We start from the raw sequence: 17968 nt of genomic DNA, 5'->3' as shown, positions 1-17968 counted from the left end.
CTTTGGTATCAACACCCCAGATTCCTTTTGGAGAATCATCTCTCCCTCCCTGTGGGCAATCTGATGGGCAGGTCAATCAGGCGTCCTGTGGCATGTAATGCAAGCCAGACCAATCAACCTTTCTTTCTTAGACCCTCCTAGGCTCCACGAGAAGCCTGTTGGTGTTATTAATAAACACCCTGTTGGTGTTTATTCCCTGAAGCAGGTGCATCTTATCTTTGCCCCCTTCTGAGCCTTCCCTTATAGACCCCACAATTGTGTGAGCCACTGTAGGTCTCTCTCTCTCAGATCCCCCTGCTCCTTAAGTTCTGCTCTGCTTGACAACTCTGAAGGTCTCTCTCGTTATCTGTATCTGCATGCTGCTGCAAAGTTCTGGAAAGCTTTGCTTTTTTTTGTCGTGGGAATGGGGCAGAGCTGAGGTGGGGATGATAATGGGAGTCAGGGCTGTGCAATTCATCTGCCACATTCAACTGAGTCCACCCGAAAAGCTTCACATTTTCATGGCAGACAACATAGAGAACGTTGCTTCTAGAATCTTACCAAGATGAGTCTTCTTCCCCTTGTGTTGGATTCAGCTTAAAGTAATTGATTTTAATCTATGTCAATCAACGCTAACGTGACAAGGGGGTGGAAGAAGGACGAGTGGAGGAAAGATGATAAAATCCACCTGCAAGGGCTTCGTTTCTAGGTGGAACTGAAGCTCTGAAATCGAGAACAGTCAGGGAAGGGCTTTTGAAAAGCCAACTGACTTCTGTGACAATTTCAGTTATAATTTGTGAATCAAGTTCAAAATCGAAATCAATTGAAAATTGCCAGAAAGAAAGCATTTTTCCTCTGTCCTTCTAGGTTTGTTTTTGTTTTGTTTTGTTTTTTTGACTGGCCCAATAATCAAATGAACATAGGACAGATGAACAGGAGAAAAACAAATTTAATGAGTACATACTGGACCCCCACAAAGACAAGGAGACCCAAGGACAACCCAGGCAACTGAGGCTTACATGTCATCTTGAGCTAAGGAATGAGATAGGGTCCTGGGGCTTCAAAACGGAGGAGGGTGACTCACAGGACAAGAAGAGCAAATGTTTGGTAATTAGATGTCTGACTTGCTGTACAGATAGGTCGTTCAGATTAAAAAGCTATCTCTTGGTAATAGCTTTCTTTCTGGGCCAGGCCCCCTATCTAAATTCTTCTAGGTAGTTTAAGGAAGAGATAAAAGTTTTTCTTGAGCCTGCTCGGTCTGGATTGCCTTCAGCTCAAAATAATCGACATGGCAAAGGGGCGCATTTTTGGGGAGACTTGTTCTGAACCCCTTCAGAATCAATGTGGAGGTCTGGGAGGCAGTGACCCAGCTTTTCTTTTTTAAGTTTTTATTTTAATTCCGGTATAGTTAACATACAATGTTATATTAGTTTCAGGTAGATACGACCATGTATCTAAGATATTAGGTAAAAAACTTGCCACACTGGTACCATATTTCAAATATATTATTTTGTAGTGTTGTGACAATTGGCTTCAACACGAAAAGGACAAAAAGGTTTAATGTCAATTTCAGAAAGGTGGGGAAGAGGCATACTGCCACCTGGTGGCCAATTTTCCAAATCGTTCGCTCCGGCCTTTTAGGGAAGAAATTTGTGACCTTGAATATAGGAGGTGAAATGCAATCCTGCCAATGCCCTCGACATTTGGTTCTTGACCTGGGATAGATACATCTCTATATTCAGCTAAAATCTCAATTATGAACCAAAACATTTGGTTTGGTCCGGTAAAAGTTCTTTTTTTTTTAAATCAGATACTCCCCAAAGAAGAGACCGATTCCAGTGATTTCTTTCATGGTCATTCGACATCTTCCTCTGCCAAGTTATTCTTCTTGGAGGAAGGACTGTGTGCACATTTATTCTGCCCTCCTTACTGGCCTCAGGGCAGAGTAACTGGATCCTGAGATCTGCCTGGTATATGCATCGAAGTTTCCCTGGAAAGCATTCTTGATTCTCCTGCCCCTGGACATCACTTCCACGACCCCAGCCCAGCTGCTGTCCTCTTGTTCTGACCATTGCAATAGACTTGTAATTAGTCACCCTGGTTCCCTGGTCTACCCACCACCCTCACCCATTCTCCAGTTTAGTTTCTACATGGCAAACAGAGAGATCTCCTCAACCTTGTCTTATCCTATTACCATCTTGATTGAAATCTTCATTGGCTCTCCATGACTCCCAAGATAATGACCCAGCTTTTCTTTTTTAAGTTTTTATTTTAATTCTGGTGTAGTTAACATACAATGTTTATTAGTTTCAGGTGTACAATATAGTGATTCAACAGTTCTATACATCACACAGTGCTCATCACAAGTGTCCTCCTTCATCCCCATCACCCATCTCACCACCGCCTCCCCTCCAGTAACCATCAGTTTGTTCTCTATAGTGAAGAGTCTGTTTCTTGATTTGTCTCTTTTTTTTTCCCCTTTGCTCACTTGTTTCTTAAATTGCACGTGAGTGAAATCATATGGTATTTGTCTTCCTCAGGATGATTTATTTCACTTAGCATTCTACTCTCTAGCTCCATCCATGTCATTGCAAATGGCAAGATTCCATTCCTTTTTATGGCTGAATAATATTCCACTACATATCTGTACCACCTCTTCTTTATCCATTCATCAGTCGATGGACACTTGGGCTGTTTCCATAGTTCGGCTATTGTAAATAATGCTGCGATAGTATGGAGGTTGCTCAAAAAGTTAAAAATAGAACGACCTAGGATCCAGTAGTCGCACTAGTGGGTATTTACCCCAAAAATACAAACACTAATTCAAAGGGATACATGCACCCCTGTGTTTATAGCAGCATTATATACAATAACGACCCAACTTCCTAACATGGACTACCAGTCTCTAACAGTGTCCCAGGTCTTGCTGCTGCCTCATAAACAAGCCCCAAATTTAGAGGCTTAGATAGCTTTTGTTTTGCTGTACTATGGGTCAGGAATTTGAGTGGGGCTCAGCTGAACTGTTTGTCTGATTCCCATGACTTCAGCTGGGGTGTTTGAAACCCAGGATCTGCTTCAAAGATGGCTTCCTCACTCATGGGCCTCCCCTCTGCCACCATGTGACATCTTGTCCTCAAAGGTCTCCTGAATGGGCTTCTTGCAACAAGGTGATCTTGGGGTCGTTGCACTTTTTAGACAGTGGCTGGCTTCCAAGAAGCAGGAAGTAGACGCTGCCAGGCCAGCTCCGAGAGGTGCCCTAGTATCGCTTCTGCTGTGTTCCATTGGTCAAAGCAGTCCTAGACCTGCCCAGAGTCAAGGAGATGGAGAGACAGACTGTCCCTCTCGATGGTGGGGAGGCAAGGCCATGCTGCAGGAGACCGAGGTCCTCTACAGTTGGCTGTCTATGGTCTAGCTCCTGCCAACCTCTGTAGGCCTCCCTGAACTATCCTGAACCACCTGCCTCTTGCAAATGTTCTTCTCTGTGCTCTTAACCTGGTGAGCTCTACCTGTTTTGCAGATCTCAGCTAAATCAGAATTTCCAGACTCTCCATGGACTGGAAGAGTTCAATGAATGATCTATTGTTTTGTCCCCCAACTTTTTATTTTGAAATTTTCAACCTACAGAAATGTTGCAAGAATAACATGACAGCCATACACTTTCCACTTAGATTCACCATCTGTTAACATTGCGGTCATATTTGCTTTGACCTTCCTGTGTGTGTGTAAATATTTTAAACCATTTGTTAGTTGCAGACATCAAGGCATGGAGTTAAATGTCCATCTTTAACATGGACACAAAACTATTATCTATATAGTCTATAGTTGGGACTTTGCCAGTTGTCCAAATGATGTCCTCTAGAGCTGTTTTTCTAAATCCAGGATCCACTAAGAATCATGCACTGCATTTCATTGGCCCATGGGATCCCCTCTTAGACCCAAATCCTGTTCCTTTAGAGGACTTTCTTGAGTGTGGGTTAAATCCCTTGACCTGGCACTAACCCTTCCAGCTGACATCCTTATGTCTTGCCCCTTCTCATCCTTCAGGCCTAAGTGCCTCCCTCTCTAAGAAGCTCTCCATGACAATCCTGTCTCACATAGCCACACCATCATGCTCCACCATATCTCCCTGCTCAGTTTCCTCGTGGATAACATTGTGTCGCTCTCTGAAAATCCTGTGTTTTTTTTTTTACTTGTTAATGTCCTTAGGTCAGTTCCAAAAAGGCAGGGACAGTATCTACTTTTTTTTTTTTTTTTTAAAGATTTTATTATTTATTTGAGAGTGAGGGCAAGCGAGAGCGAGAGAGAGAGAGGGAGGGAGCATGAGCTGAGAGGAGGGGCAGAAAGAGAGAGGGAGCAGCAGACTCCCTGCTGAGCAGGGAGCCCGATGCAGGGCTCAATCCCAGGACCCTGAGACCATGACCTGAGCCGAAGTCAGACGCCCAACTGACTGAGCCAGGCAGGTGCCCTGGTACAGTATCTACTCTTGTTCTCCATGTTAGCCCCTGGCCTGGTGTCTGGCATATGGCAGATTTTCAATAATTCCTTGATGAATGAATACATGAATATTTCACTGGGAAAATTTAATGAATTGGTGAAAACAATTTTGGGTTGGCTGAGCTTCATGTCCCAAACCTTTCCCATGTCATAAACCTCTTGGCACAACTGCTAAGAATTTCTCCTCTGTCTTGGGCTATAACCCAGCCTACCCATGCCTGGCCTCTGTTTTGCTCAGAGGAATAACCCCTGCCCATAAATTTACTAAACTGGTTTTATACAGAGTCCATTTGGCTGAAACAAAGTCCCATATCCTACTGCTGAATTACCCAAATATCTCTGCTTGCCACTTGTGGGTCCCCATCTGTGAGCAAGAGATGGGTGAGCAAGAGATGGGTGTCCCTAGCTATGGAACAATTTCTTTTTCACGGAGAGAGAAGCATAGTTTGCCCAACGGGAGCTGACCTCAAGCTGTGATGATCAGGTTCATTTGCAGACAGGCCAGAAAATACCCCATGACCCCGAGTAATTACCCCCATGTGTGGCTTCCACCCCGTGCTGTATCTGTACCCTTTCTTCAAGGCACTCTGGACACCAGTCGCACAGATCGCTCCTAGCATTAGGTACTCCTTCCCCCAAACTGAGTATTCCCTTGCATCCAAAGAGTTAAAACTCTATTATATTGCAAAAATCAAGTATCCTCTGCCTCTTGTGGTATCTTGGCTAAATCCATTCCATTCACCCTGTCCAACTGCACACACTAGACTCCCCCCAAATCCAGGGGAATAGAATTGGGTTGGAAATAGTCTTAACTCTAAGTCTTGAGTATAGAAATATTATCTTCACAGATCAGACGTTATTTCCCTCCATCGAAGAAAGGAAAAGAACTTTGACATGGGTCCTTGCCCCGTGATTAGTAACAGCATCTACAGCTGTGTCCCTTGAGATCAGCCTTATTGAATCAACTTCCTGCAATCTTTACAGAGGCTGAGGTGACAGAAATTCAGAGATTGACACTTCTACATATTACCCATTACCACAAATCCAGAGGGTGGAGTAAAATTGAATTAAAAAAAAAAAAGCCAATAATGCAGCCCTAAAATCCAATTCCATCAGTTCCTATCTTTTGGCCTCGTATGAGATTTCTGTCGGGGGAGAGATGCAACTACCTGATATTTCTATCCATGAAGGAAATCCAAATATGCTGCTCGGGCGTAAGGATCGTGTTGAGCTGAAGGCCACTGAGAAACAGTAGGCACAGGAAGACCTCTTTGCTTTCACACTTTCTGCCTAAAATCAGGGCATCCATTTCCCTCTGTACTACTGTGTACTAGATCTTTCTTGTCTTTAGGCTGTGTCTCTTCTGGTGCCATGGATAACAGTTGAGAATCTTGCACTTTCCAAAAGGCAAGAAACATTAATGCTTCTTGAGTCACCAGCCCTAAGATGCTTACTATCAGCCTTCCTCACTCATCCTATTATTTTGAAAGCTCTTGCTTAAGCCCTGTGCAGCCACCAACATTCCAGAAGATGTGCTGGTTGGGGATGCAGTTTCACTTTGGTGATGCACACCTAAATCTTATGGTGTCAAGTCTTTGGGCTTTGCTTGGCTTGTACATGAATGTCTAGTCTGCGTCCCCCCCCCAAGGGTGTAATGGTCCCTAAATGAAGCCCCTGTCCTGTGCCGCAGGATGCTCACCATTGCTCTGAGCCTGAAACCGCGTCTCACAGAGGGCAGCTCATCTCCTCAAATTCAGTTCCAAATTTGGCTTTTCCAGTAGTAATGTTTTAGAAGATAAAGACACAGGAGACAGGGGTGCCTGGGTGGCTCAGTCGTTAAGCGTCTGCCTTCGGCTCAGGTCATGATCCCAGCATCCTGGGATCGAGCCCCGCATCGGGCTCCCTGCTCCGCAGGAAGCCTGCTTCTCCCTCTCCCACTCCCCCTGCTTGTGTTCCCTCTCTCGCTGTCTCTCTGTCAAATAAATAAAATCTTTAAAAAAAAAAAAAAGACACAGGAGACTGAAAAATAAAACTTTATTTATGACCAAAGATGTGAAGACATTCATAAAATGCCAAAGAAAACCATTCCTCGTTCAATTTTTTAAATCTCAGAGCGTCTAGGACTGAACATTCACCACGTACCAGGAAAGAACGCCTCTGGTGGGCAGACTGTTCTTCACACTAATAGTTACATTTGTTTTCTCAGCATCACACTGGTCCCTGACTCACGCTTATCCAGTGTGCCCGCTCGTTGAGCTTCTTGGGCGACTTGTGCTAGCCACAGCTTCACTTCAGTGCCCCTCAGACAGGGGTGTGCCTGGGACTCCTCTCTCGGGGTCCTTCAGGGTTCCTCTGAGGAACCATGGCAGCTGGGCGATGAACAGAGAGTAGCACCAAAGAATCAACAAATGAAAGCCTTAAGCCTAAGGCAGACAACTCCATTTTCTGGAGCAGAAACAGTGGGTTGGATAATGCTTTTATAAGAGATACTCCACGTTTTGTGTACATAGCACACAATGTTTAACTAATTTTATTAGATATCTAAATATAAATATACAAACAGATTTAGGGAAAACCTCCAGACTCTTTCCCCAAGTAACTGAATAGCCAAAAAAGAAAAATAAGGGAGCGGGCAAATTAATAGCCCTTAGATTTTGAACAGAATGAGAAGACACTTATTTACGTAAGATCTTGGTGAGATGCACCCCCAGGATGAGCCTGCCTCCTAAAAAGCGGATTTTTCACCGACCTGCACCGACCACCAAGTGTGGATTGCCAGCAGAGGGAACGGCGGCGGCTTCCACGCGAGGGCTCCGGATGGAAGTGCGCAGCAGCCCCCAGTCAGCAGCGGTACTGTGCACAGCACTGCTCAGCGACGCGGGTCCGCCAGAGTGTAGGCTGTAGAACATAGCCGCTGGAGTACTTACTGAACGCAAATCACAAATTCATGAAACGAGAGGCCTCTTAGAACATAGGGAAGAGGACTGTTCCTATACAAAGCGTTCACAATCTCAACTGGCCCTTTAAGATGGCAAACAGTGTTAGAGAACATTGTAAACCAACGACTCAAATATGAAAAAAGAAAACAGTGCCATACAATATATAATTACTCAAGACTTTTCTTTTAGGTAAGATTTTCAGAAAACCCAGGGATAGATTTTATGTCACAAAATGGTCCATATCGCCCAAAAATGTCTTTTGATTGGACAGTAAAATAGTATTTGTTGGAAGCTAAAAATTGAGATAAAGTACAGGCCATTGGGAGTGGCAAAGCTTTAATTTCTCCAATTTTCTTCCAAATCAACTTATTGTTAGGGTTCTCATGGCAGAGGAAGAGGTGATAGCTTTCCACGGGAGCGCACTTGGGATTGATTTTGGTGATGTTCCAAGTCAGGGCAATGCCCCTGGGTCTCAGGACCCGTTTCACTTTGAGCTCAGGCTTCTGGGGAGGAAGTGTATCTCGGATTTTGTCTACCAGTTCAGGTAGTAGTGGTGGTGGCTCTGGGAGAGGTGGCAAGTGTTCAAAGGACTCAAGAACCTAGAAAGACATTTATAAAGTTTAGCAAGCTGGACTGGCAGGTTTGATTAAAGTGCTCAACTGCAGTTCTAAATAAACTTCCGGTTCTTTGATCCATTTATCGAAATTTTAAGAACAAAAGGATGTTTCAGGAATATGTGGGGCTGGATCCAGTGTTTTTAAGCATAAGCTTCTTTTGGCATTAAGATTTCTACACTCTGGAATATCACTAATCCAGAATGGATTAGGTCCCAGACACTCTGGATAAATATTCCATCTCATTTCCAAATTGTGTCCCCAAACATTTTGCTGATTTGCATGAAAAGTGTGAGTGTACAAGAACATCCATTTCCCTCCACCTTCATCAACAATGGCTACTACTCTTAAAAATCTTTTGTTGGGTAAAAAAATATATATATTTAACCTCCAGAGTTTCTGGAAAAGTCAATTAAATTATTTTGATTCCATAAATAAGTAGATGGACAATACCACATTTTTTAAAAGTACAAGCTGAAATGTGACCCAAATGTTTCTGTGTAAGTACAATGGGTACTTCCACTTAATTGAGAATGCATATCCTTTGACAGAGCATTTCTGATCCATACCTGGGCTGCATTTTGTGCCACTGGGGTTGTCTCTTTTGAGATCAAAGTAGCATTTGTAGGTGACTCAACAGAGGATGCTGAACTTTCTGTGAACACAAGGTTTGAGAAGTAAAATTTAACTGCAATAATCAATTCCATAGCCTTTAAGCAAAACTAGTTTACATCTTAGGTGGTAATTAAATATGAACTAAAATTATAAAACTGTAAAATAAGATGATAAACTTTTGATAAAAGTTCAAGACCTAGGACACCTGGGTGGCTCAGTCGGTGAAGTGTCTGCCTTCAGCTCGGGTCATGATCCCAGGGTCCTGGGATCAAGTACTGTATCAGGCTCCTTCCTTGCTCAGCGGGGAGCCTGCTTCTCCCTCCCTCTCTACCCCTCCCTCTGCTTGTGTGCTCGTTCTGTCAAAATAAATAAATAAAATCTTAAAAAAAAAAAAGTTCAAGACCAAAGGTACCAAATATAGAGAATTTCCTTTCAATGTGACAAAAATGCCCTCTTAAGATAAACACTTAAGTCATTACGTCACCTGGAACTAGGAAAAATTATACACGGGAGAGGGATCCTTGCTCAGCGTTCTTAGAGGTGCCTTATGCTCTCTTAGGTCAATAGGATGTTTGCAAACACAGAGCCATTTACAATCCAGTATAAATATGTGACACACGCAAGTCCTGGGGATTCAAACTAAATATCAGGCAGTCTGGGGGTTAAAGGAATCTCTGCTGCTGAGGGTGTGTTAGCCTCGAGGCAATCAGATATCCAGCTGACCTTGAACAACACAGGCTTGAACTGAGCGGGTCCACTTATACATGGATGTTTTTCACTAAATGCGGTACAGTACTGTAAATCTATTTTTTATTCCTCATTAAGAACATTTTTTCTCTAGCTTACTTTATTGTAAGAAAACAGTATATAATACGTATAACATACAAAATAGATGTTAATGGACTGTTTAGGTTATTGGTAAGGTTTCTGGTCAACAGTTGGCTGTTAGTAGTTAAGTTTTGGGGGAATTAATAGTTATATGCAGATTTTCAACTGCATGTGGGGTTGGTGTCCCTAACCCCCACATTGTTGAGGGTCAACTTTAAATTGTGGACTGTGGTAAGGGAGAGGGGAGGGAGGAGGGCCAAACAGGAGAATGGAAGAGAGAGAGATGATGAGGGGAAGAAAAGAAAGGGAAAAAGAGAAAATGTGGGCTAAGGGAGAGGAAGAGGGTTTAAGTAGGTATAAGAATGGTCTGAAAACAACTGGGGAGGGGCTACCAGGGGGGGTGGTAAGAAACGGGGCCTCCTGTTGGAAAGTAGTAGGGCCAAGGAGCTAAAAACTTCACAAGTCTGAATGCATCTAATAAGCGTCAAAACCATCTTGATCTACTATGTGTGCAATGATATAACTGTTTAATATAATTCTGAATCTCCCCCAACAAAATTTCTTTTATTTGTATTTTTCTTCTGACTCACAAAGATAATCAAGATTCTGCATTGTGTTTCAAAGTTAATTCATTAGTCAGTTTATTTACTGCTGGTAAAAAACCTGTTTGAGTTGTAATGACCTTCCGGTTTTAACTTTAAGCGAGTCTGTAACAGGCTTTCCAACTGGTTTACTTAACTAGAGCTAGATCTTTTTTTTTTTTTAGAGTTTTTATTTTTTTGTTTTTATTTTTTTTTAAATTTTTTTATTGTTATGTTAATCCCCATACATTACATCATTAGTTTTAGATATAGTGTTCCATGATTCATTGTTTGTGCATAACACCCAGTGCTCCATGCAGAACGTGCCCTCCTCAATACCCATCACCAGGCTAACCCATCCTCCCAACCCCCTCCCCTCTAGAACCCTCAGTTTGTTTTTCAGAGTCCATCGTCTCTCATGGTTCTTCTCCCCCTCCGATTTCCCCCCCTTCATTCTTCCCCTCCTGCTACATTCTTCTTCTTCTTTTTTTCTTTCTTAACATATATTGCATTATTTGTTTCAGAGGTACAGATCTGAGATTCAACAGTCTTGCACAATTCACAGCGCTTACCAGAGCACATACCCTCCCCAGTGTCCATCACCCAGTCACCCCATCCCTCCCACTCCACCCCCCACTCCAGCAACCCTCAGTTTGTTTCCTGAGATTAAGAATTCCTCATATCAGTGAGGTCATATGATACATGTCTTTCTCTGTTTGACTTATTTCGCTCAGCATAATACCCTCCAGTTCCATCCACGTCGTTGCAAATGGCAAGATCTTATTCCTTTTGATGGCTGCATAATATTCCATTGCATATATATACCACATCTTCTTTATCCATTCATCTGTTGATGGACATCTTGGCTCTTTCCACAGTTTGGCTATTGTGGACATTGCTGCTATAAACATCGGGGTGCACGTAGCCTTTCGGGTCCCTACTTTTGTATCTTTGGGGTAAATACCCAGGAGTGCAATTGCTGGGTCATATGGTAGCTCTATTTTCAACTTTTTGAGGAACCTCCATACTGTTTTCCAGAGTGGCTGCACCAGCTTGCATTCCCACCAACAGTGTAGGAGGGTTCCCCTTTCTCCGCATCCCCGCCAACATCTGTCATTTCCTGACTTGTTAATTTTAGCCATTCTGACTGGTGTGAGGTGGTATCTCATTGAGGTTTTGATTTGGATTTCCCTGATGCCGAGCGATATTGAACACTTTTTCATGTGTCTGTTGGCCATTTGGATGTCTTCTTTGGAGAAATGTCTGTTCATGTCTTCTGCCCATTTCTTGATTGGATTCTTTGTTCTTTTGGTGTTGAGTTTGATGAGTTCTTTATAGATTTTGGATACTAGCCCTTTATCTGATATGTCATTTGCAAATATCTTCTCCCATTCTGTCAGTTGTCTTTTGGTTTTGTTGACTGTTTCCTTTGCTTTGCAAAAGCTTTTTATCTTGATGAAGTCCCAATAGTTCATTTTTGCCCTTGCTTCCCTTGCCTTTGGCGATGTTTCTAGGAAGAAGTTGCTGCGGCTGAGGTCGAAGAGGTTGCTGCCTGTGTTCTCCTTTAGGATTTTGATGGACTCCTGTCTCACATTGAGGTCTTTCAACCATTTTGAGTCTATTTTTGTGTGTGGTGTAAGGAAATGGTCCAGTTTCATTCTTCTGCATGTGGCTGTCCAATTTTCCCAACACCATTTGTTGAAGAGACTGTCTTTTTTCCATTGGACATTCTTTCCTGCTTTGTCGAAGATTAGTTGACCATAGAGTTGAGGGTCCATTTCTGGGCTCTCTATTCTGTTCCATTGATCTATGTGTCTGTTTTTGTGCCAGTACCATACTGTCTTGATGATGACAGCTTTGTAGTAGAGCTGGAAGTCTGGAATTGTGATGCCGCCGGCTTTGCTTTTCTTTTTCAACATTCCTCTGGCTATGCGGGGTCTTTTCTGGTTCCATACAAATTTTAGGATTATTTGTTCCATTTCTTTGAAGAAAGTGGATGGTATTTTGATGGGGATTGCATTGAATGTGTAGATTGCTCTAGGTAGGATTGACATCTTCACAATATTTGTTCTTCCAATCCATGAGCATGGAACGTTTTTCCATTTCTTTGTGTCTTCCTCAATTTCTTTCATGAGTATTTTATAGTTTTCTGAGTACAGATCCTTTGCCTCTTTGGTTAGATTTATTCCTAGGTATCTTATGGTTTTGGGTGCAATTGTAAATGGGATCGACTCCTTAATTTCTCTTTCTTCTGACTTGTTGTTGGTGTATAGGAATGCCACTGACTTCTGTGCCTTGATTTTATATCCTGCCACTTGACTGAATTCCTGTATGAGTTCTAGCAGTTTTGGGGTGGAGTCTTTGGGATTTTCCACATAAAGTATCATATCATCTGCAAAGAGTGAGAGTTTGACTTCTTCTTTGCCAATTTGGATGCCTTTGATTTCTTTTTGTTGTCTGATTGCTGTGGCTAGGACTTCCAATACTATGTTGAATAGCAGTGGTGATAGTGGACATCCCTGCCGCGTTCCTGACCTTAGGGGGAAAGCTCTCAGTTTTTCCCCATTGAGAATGATATTCGCTGTAGGTTTTTCATAGATGGCTTTTATGATATTGAGGTATGTACCCTCTATCCCTATACTCTGAAGAGTTTTGATCAAGAAAGGATGCTGTACTTTGTCAAATGCTTTTTCTGCATCTATTGAGAGGATCATGTGATTCTTGTTCTTTCTTTTGTTAATGTATTGTATCACGTTGATTGATTTGCAGATGTTGAACCAACCTTGCAGCCCAGGGATAAATCCGACTTGGTCGTGGTGAATAATCCTTTTAATGTACTGTTGGATCCTATTGGCTAGTATTTTGGTGAGAATTTTTGCATCCATGTTCATCAGGGATATTGGTCTGTAATTCTCCTTTTTAATGGGGTCTTTGTCTGGTTTTGGGATCAAGGTAATGCTGGCCTCATAAAATGAGTTTGGAAGTCTTCCTTCCATTTCTATTTTTTGGAACAGTTTCAGAAGGATAGGTATTAATTCTTCTTGAAATGTTTGGTAGAATTCCCCTGGGAAGCCATCTGGCCCTGGGCTTTTGTGTTTTGGGAGATTTTTGATGACTGCTTCTATTTCCTTAGTGGTTATAGGTCTGTTCAGGTGTTCTATTTCTTCCTGGTTCAGTTTTGGTAGTTGATACATCTCTAGGAATGCATCCATTACTTCCAGGTTATCTAATTTGTTGGCATAGAGTTGCTCATAATATGTTCTTATAATTGTTTGTATTTCTTTGGCGTTGGTTGTGATTTCTCCTCTTTCATTCATGATTTTGTTGATTTGGGTCATTTCTTAGAGCTAGATCTTTGAGATCGTAACTGGCAGGTTCATCACCACAGGAGAGCAGACACAGATAACCTCCAGTCAATGACACACAAAACATTCTAACAAACAGAAGCCCTATAACTAACACTGCTTCTCTCAAGGTGGTAAGTCAGCTGGCCCTTAAAATAGGGAAAGACAGAAATGCAACTTGAGGATGATAAGAAGAGGCAACACAGGACTTTGGTCCCAAACCAGTTCCTGTTTATACCCTGTGTGTCCTCAGCGCCAGCACCTTATAAGCACTCTCTGCTTTTACCCTCATCTGTCTACAAATGAGTAAGGATTTCTTCAGGGCTTTGAATGTTCAAAGCAGGAGTAGCCAGGACCCCATCATTTTAAGGTTGCTTGTTCGACTGCTAGGTGACAACTGCAGCCTCTGGTTTCAACTTAACTTTCTGATGTTCGACCTTCCAGATCCTCTGCTGCATGTATATGCTCACGTAGACACACAGAGTCATCATGTAAATATGTGTAATATAAAAGTGGTTTTTAAAATTTGGATTTTTAAATGAACTATCTAGATATAATTTACATACAGTAAAAATGTACCCATTCTAAATGTGTGATTCTGAGTTTTGACAAATGTACCCCTGTGAAACCATCACCAAAATCAAGACACAGAATGTTTTCCTCAGCCCACAAGTCCTTCAGTGTCCGTCCTCGGTGGATCTCTCTCACCTCTGGCCCCGTGAAACCACAGGTCTACTGTCACTAAAGACTAGATTCGACTTTTCTAGAATTTCATATAAATCAAATCATACAGTATATAGAATTCTTTGGCCCAGCATAATGTTTCTGAGATGCATCCATATTGTTGCACATAAAAACATTTTGTTCATTCTTTTTTATTATTTTTTAAAGATTTTATTTATTTATTTGACAGAGTACAAGCAGGGGGAGCGGCAGGCAGAGGGAGAGGGAGAAGCAGGCTCGTCGCTGAGCAGGGAGCCTGATGCGGGACTCCATCCCAGGACCCTGGTCATGACCTGAGCCGAAGGCAGATGCTTAACCGACTGAGCCACTCAGGCGCCCCTGTTCATTTTTCTAAAGTAAGCTCCATGCCCATTGTGGGGCTGGAACTCATGACCCCGCGATCAAGAGCCACATGTTCCCCCGACTGAGCCAGCCAGGCACCGCATATTGTGTTCATGTTTATTGTTGAGTAATATTTAGCGGTACAGATATGCCACAACCAATTTATCCATTTATCGGCTGATGGACATTTGTACTGTTTCCAGTTTGGGGCCATTATGAATAAAGTTGCCATAAACAATGGTGTAGAAGTCTGTGTAGATACAGGTTTTCAATTCTCTTGGGTAAATACCTAAGACGGGAATGACAGTGTCCTATGGTAAGCGTATAGTTAATGTTTTGAGGAAATGCTGAGCCACTTCAAAAGTGGTTTTACCATTTTACATTCCTACCACCAAAGCATGAGAATTCCAGCTTTCTCCACATCCTACCAACACTTTGTGTATTTTCAGTTCTTTTCATTGGTAGCCATTCTGATAGCTATGTTGTGGTGTCTCATTATGGTGTTCATTTCCCTAGTGAGCAACGATGATGAGGATCATGTTTTCTTGTGCCTATCTGCCGTCCCCACATCTTCTATAGCAAAGTGTCATCTACTTGCTTTGGGTTTAATTTGTTCTTTTTTCCTAGCATCTTAAGATAGAAGCTTAGATTGTTAATTTTAGATTTTTATTTTTTTCTACTATAAACATATAATGCTAGTCATTTCCCTCTAAGCACTGCTTTATCTACATCCCTCAAATGTTGCTGTGTTTCCATTTTTATTCAGTTAAAAATATTTTTAAGTTTCCCTTTTGATTGCTTTGGCTCATGGGTCATTTAGAAATGTGTTTAGCCTCCAAATACCTGGGGATTTTCCAGCTATTTCTGTTACTGATTACTAATTTAATTCTGCTGTATCAGAGATCTCAGGGTCCTGAGATCGAGCCCTGCATCAGGATCTGTGCTGATTGTGGAGCCTGCTTAAAATTCTCTTCCTTTCCTTTTGCCCTTCCCCACCACTGGCTTGCTTGTGCTCTAAACACACACACACACACACACACACACACACACACACACACACACTCTCTCTCTCTCTCTCTCTCTCTCTCTCTCTAGTTTTGCAGTCCAGAACCCAACCTATCTTACTGCTTGTTTCATATGCATTTAATGAGAATGTGTACTCTACTGTGCTTGGACTGAGCACTCCACAAATGTCAAGTAGGTTAAGTTGGGTTGGTAGTGTTGCTCAGGTTTTATAACTTCAGTTTCTGTCTGCATACCTTACGAATTACTGAGAACGGAGTGATAGAACCTCCAATTATAATTGTTTATTTTTCTATTTATCATTTCATCCTATCAGTTTTTGCATCAGGAATTTTGAAATTTTACAATTATATGCATACACATGTAGGTTTCCTTGGATCTTCCTGATGAAATGACTTCTTTATTATGAAATTTTTTTAAAATTAATTTCAGAGGACAGGTAATGCAATATATGTTAAGAAAGAAAAAAAGAAGAAGAAGAATGTAGCAGGAGGGGAAGAATGAAGGGGGGGAAATCGGAGGGGGAGAAGAACCATGAGAGACGATGGACTCTGAAAAACAAACTGAGGGTTCTAGAGGGGAGGGGGTTGGGAGGATGGGTTAGCCTGGTGATGGGTATTGAGGAGGGCACGTTCTGCATGGAGCACTGGGTGTTATGCACAAACAATGAATCATGGAACACTATATCTAAAACTAATGATGTAATGTATGGGGATTAACATAACAATAAAAAAATTAAAAAAAATTAATTTCAGAGGTAGAATTTAGTGATCCATCAGTTGTATATAACACCCAGTGCTCATTACATCACGTGCCCTCCTTAATGCCCATCACCCAATTATCCCTTCCCCCCACCCACCTCCCCTCCAGCAACCCTCAGTTTGTTTCCTAGAGTTCAGCATCTCTTATGGTTTGCCTCCCTATTTTCCTCTTGCTTTATTTTTCCTTCCCTTCTCCTATGTTCATGTTTTTATTTCTTAAATTCCACATAAAAGTGAAATCATATGGTATTTATCTTTCTCTGACTGACTTATTTCACTTATTGTAATACCCTCTAGTTCCATCCATGTCATTGCAAATGGCAAGATTTCATTCTTTCTGATGGCTGAGTAATATTCCATTGTATATATATACCACATCTTCTTTATCCATTCATCTGTCGATAGATATCTGAGCTCTTTCCATAGTTTGGCTATTGTGGACATCGCTGCTATGAACACTGGTGGGCATGTGCCCCCTTTGAATCACTATGTTTGTTTCCTTTGGATAAATACCCCGTAGTACAATTGCTGGGTTGTAGGGTAGCTATATTTTTAACTTTTTTCCAGAGTGGCTGCAGCAGGTTGCATTTCCATCAACAGTGTAAGAGGGTTCCCCTTTCTCTACATCCTTACCAACATCTGTTGTTTCCTGACTTGTTAATTTTAGCTATTCTGACCAGCGTGACATGGTATCTCACTGTGGTTTTGATTTGTACTTCCCTGATCCTGAGTGATGCTGAGCATTTTTTCATGTGTCTGTTGGCCACCTGAAACAGTCTTCTTTATCTCTGGTAATATTCCTTGTTTTGAAGTGTTTTTACGATAACACAGTCACTCCAGCTTTGTCATAATTAGTATTTGCATGCTTTTGCCTAGTTGTCTTCTTCCATCCTTTTAATTTTAACCTATGCATATATTTATATTTAAAGTGCATCATATAATTATCATGCAGGTGGGTCTTGTTTTTTTTTTATCCAGTCCAACAATGTCTGCTTTTTAATGTTAGACCACTTATGCTTATTCTAATTATCAATATGGTAAGATTTAAATCTACCATCTTGTCTTTTGTTCTCTATTAGTCTCATTTGTTCTTTGCATTTTCTTGTGACTTCTCTTGGATTATGTAAAAAATCCCATTTTATCTTCACTAGTATTAGCTAGACTTCCACTTAAAAAAATTATTGCTCTAGGCATTACCATATGTATCTTTTATAACTTATTAGTCTGTCTTCAAATAACATACTAGTCATATAATGTGAGACCCTCACGACAGCATATGTCCATTCCCCTGATCATCTTACGCAGCACTGCTGTCATATGTTAACTTCTATATGTTATAAGCTCTACAATATGGTGTTATATTCCTTCATGTAGACCCACTTTCCATCTGATATCATGTTCATTTTGCTTGAAGAACTTCCTTTATTTTTTTGAAGATTTATTTATTCTATATAGAGAGAGAGCATGAGTGGGAGGGGCAGAGGGAGAGGGATAGAGAATCTCAAGCAGACTCCGTGCCAAGCGCGGAGCCCCATGTGGGGCTTATCTCACGATCCTGAGATCATGACTTGAGCTGAAGCCAAGAGTTGGATGCTCAACCAACTGTACCACCCAGGTGCCTCTATTTTTGATAATGAAGGTTTGCTGACAGCAAGTTTTATATGAAAAAGTCTTAATTTTGCTTTCACTTTTGAAAGATACTTGGTGGATATAGAATTTTAGGTT

The 17968-nt window shown here is 41.6% G+C and overlaps 1 protein-coding gene across 1 annotated transcript in view; it reads right to left on the bottom strand.

The window, feature by feature from the left end:
- Positions 1 to 6553: 6553 nt before the first annotated feature.
- The window catches only part of ATF7IP2 (activating transcription factor 7 interacting protein 2), a 55139-nt gene continuing 43724 nt past the window's right edge, over positions 6554 to 17968 (bottom strand). The window contains exons 10-11 of the mRNA XM_032392215.1: positions 8596 to 8681; positions 6554 to 8011 (exon numbers count right to left, since the gene is read on the bottom strand). Coding sequence (XP_032248106.1) covers positions 7598 to 8011; positions 8596 to 8681 — 500 coding nt within the window. The 3' untranslated portion in view covers positions 6554 to 7597. The remainder of the gene's footprint in view (positions 8012 to 8595; positions 8682 to 17968) is intronic.

The sequence above is a fragment of the Phoca vitulina genome, unplaced genomic scaffold, assembly GCF_004348235.1.
Source record: "Phoca vitulina isolate PV1807 unplaced genomic scaffold, GSC_HSeal_1.0 scaffold66, whole genome shotgun sequence".
NCBI classification, from domain to species: Eukaryota; Metazoa; Chordata; class Mammalia; order Carnivora; family Phocidae; genus Phoca; species Phoca vitulina.
The sequence above is the reverse complement of the archived record's forward strand: the minus strand, read 5'-3'. Positions and strand labels throughout refer to the sequence as shown.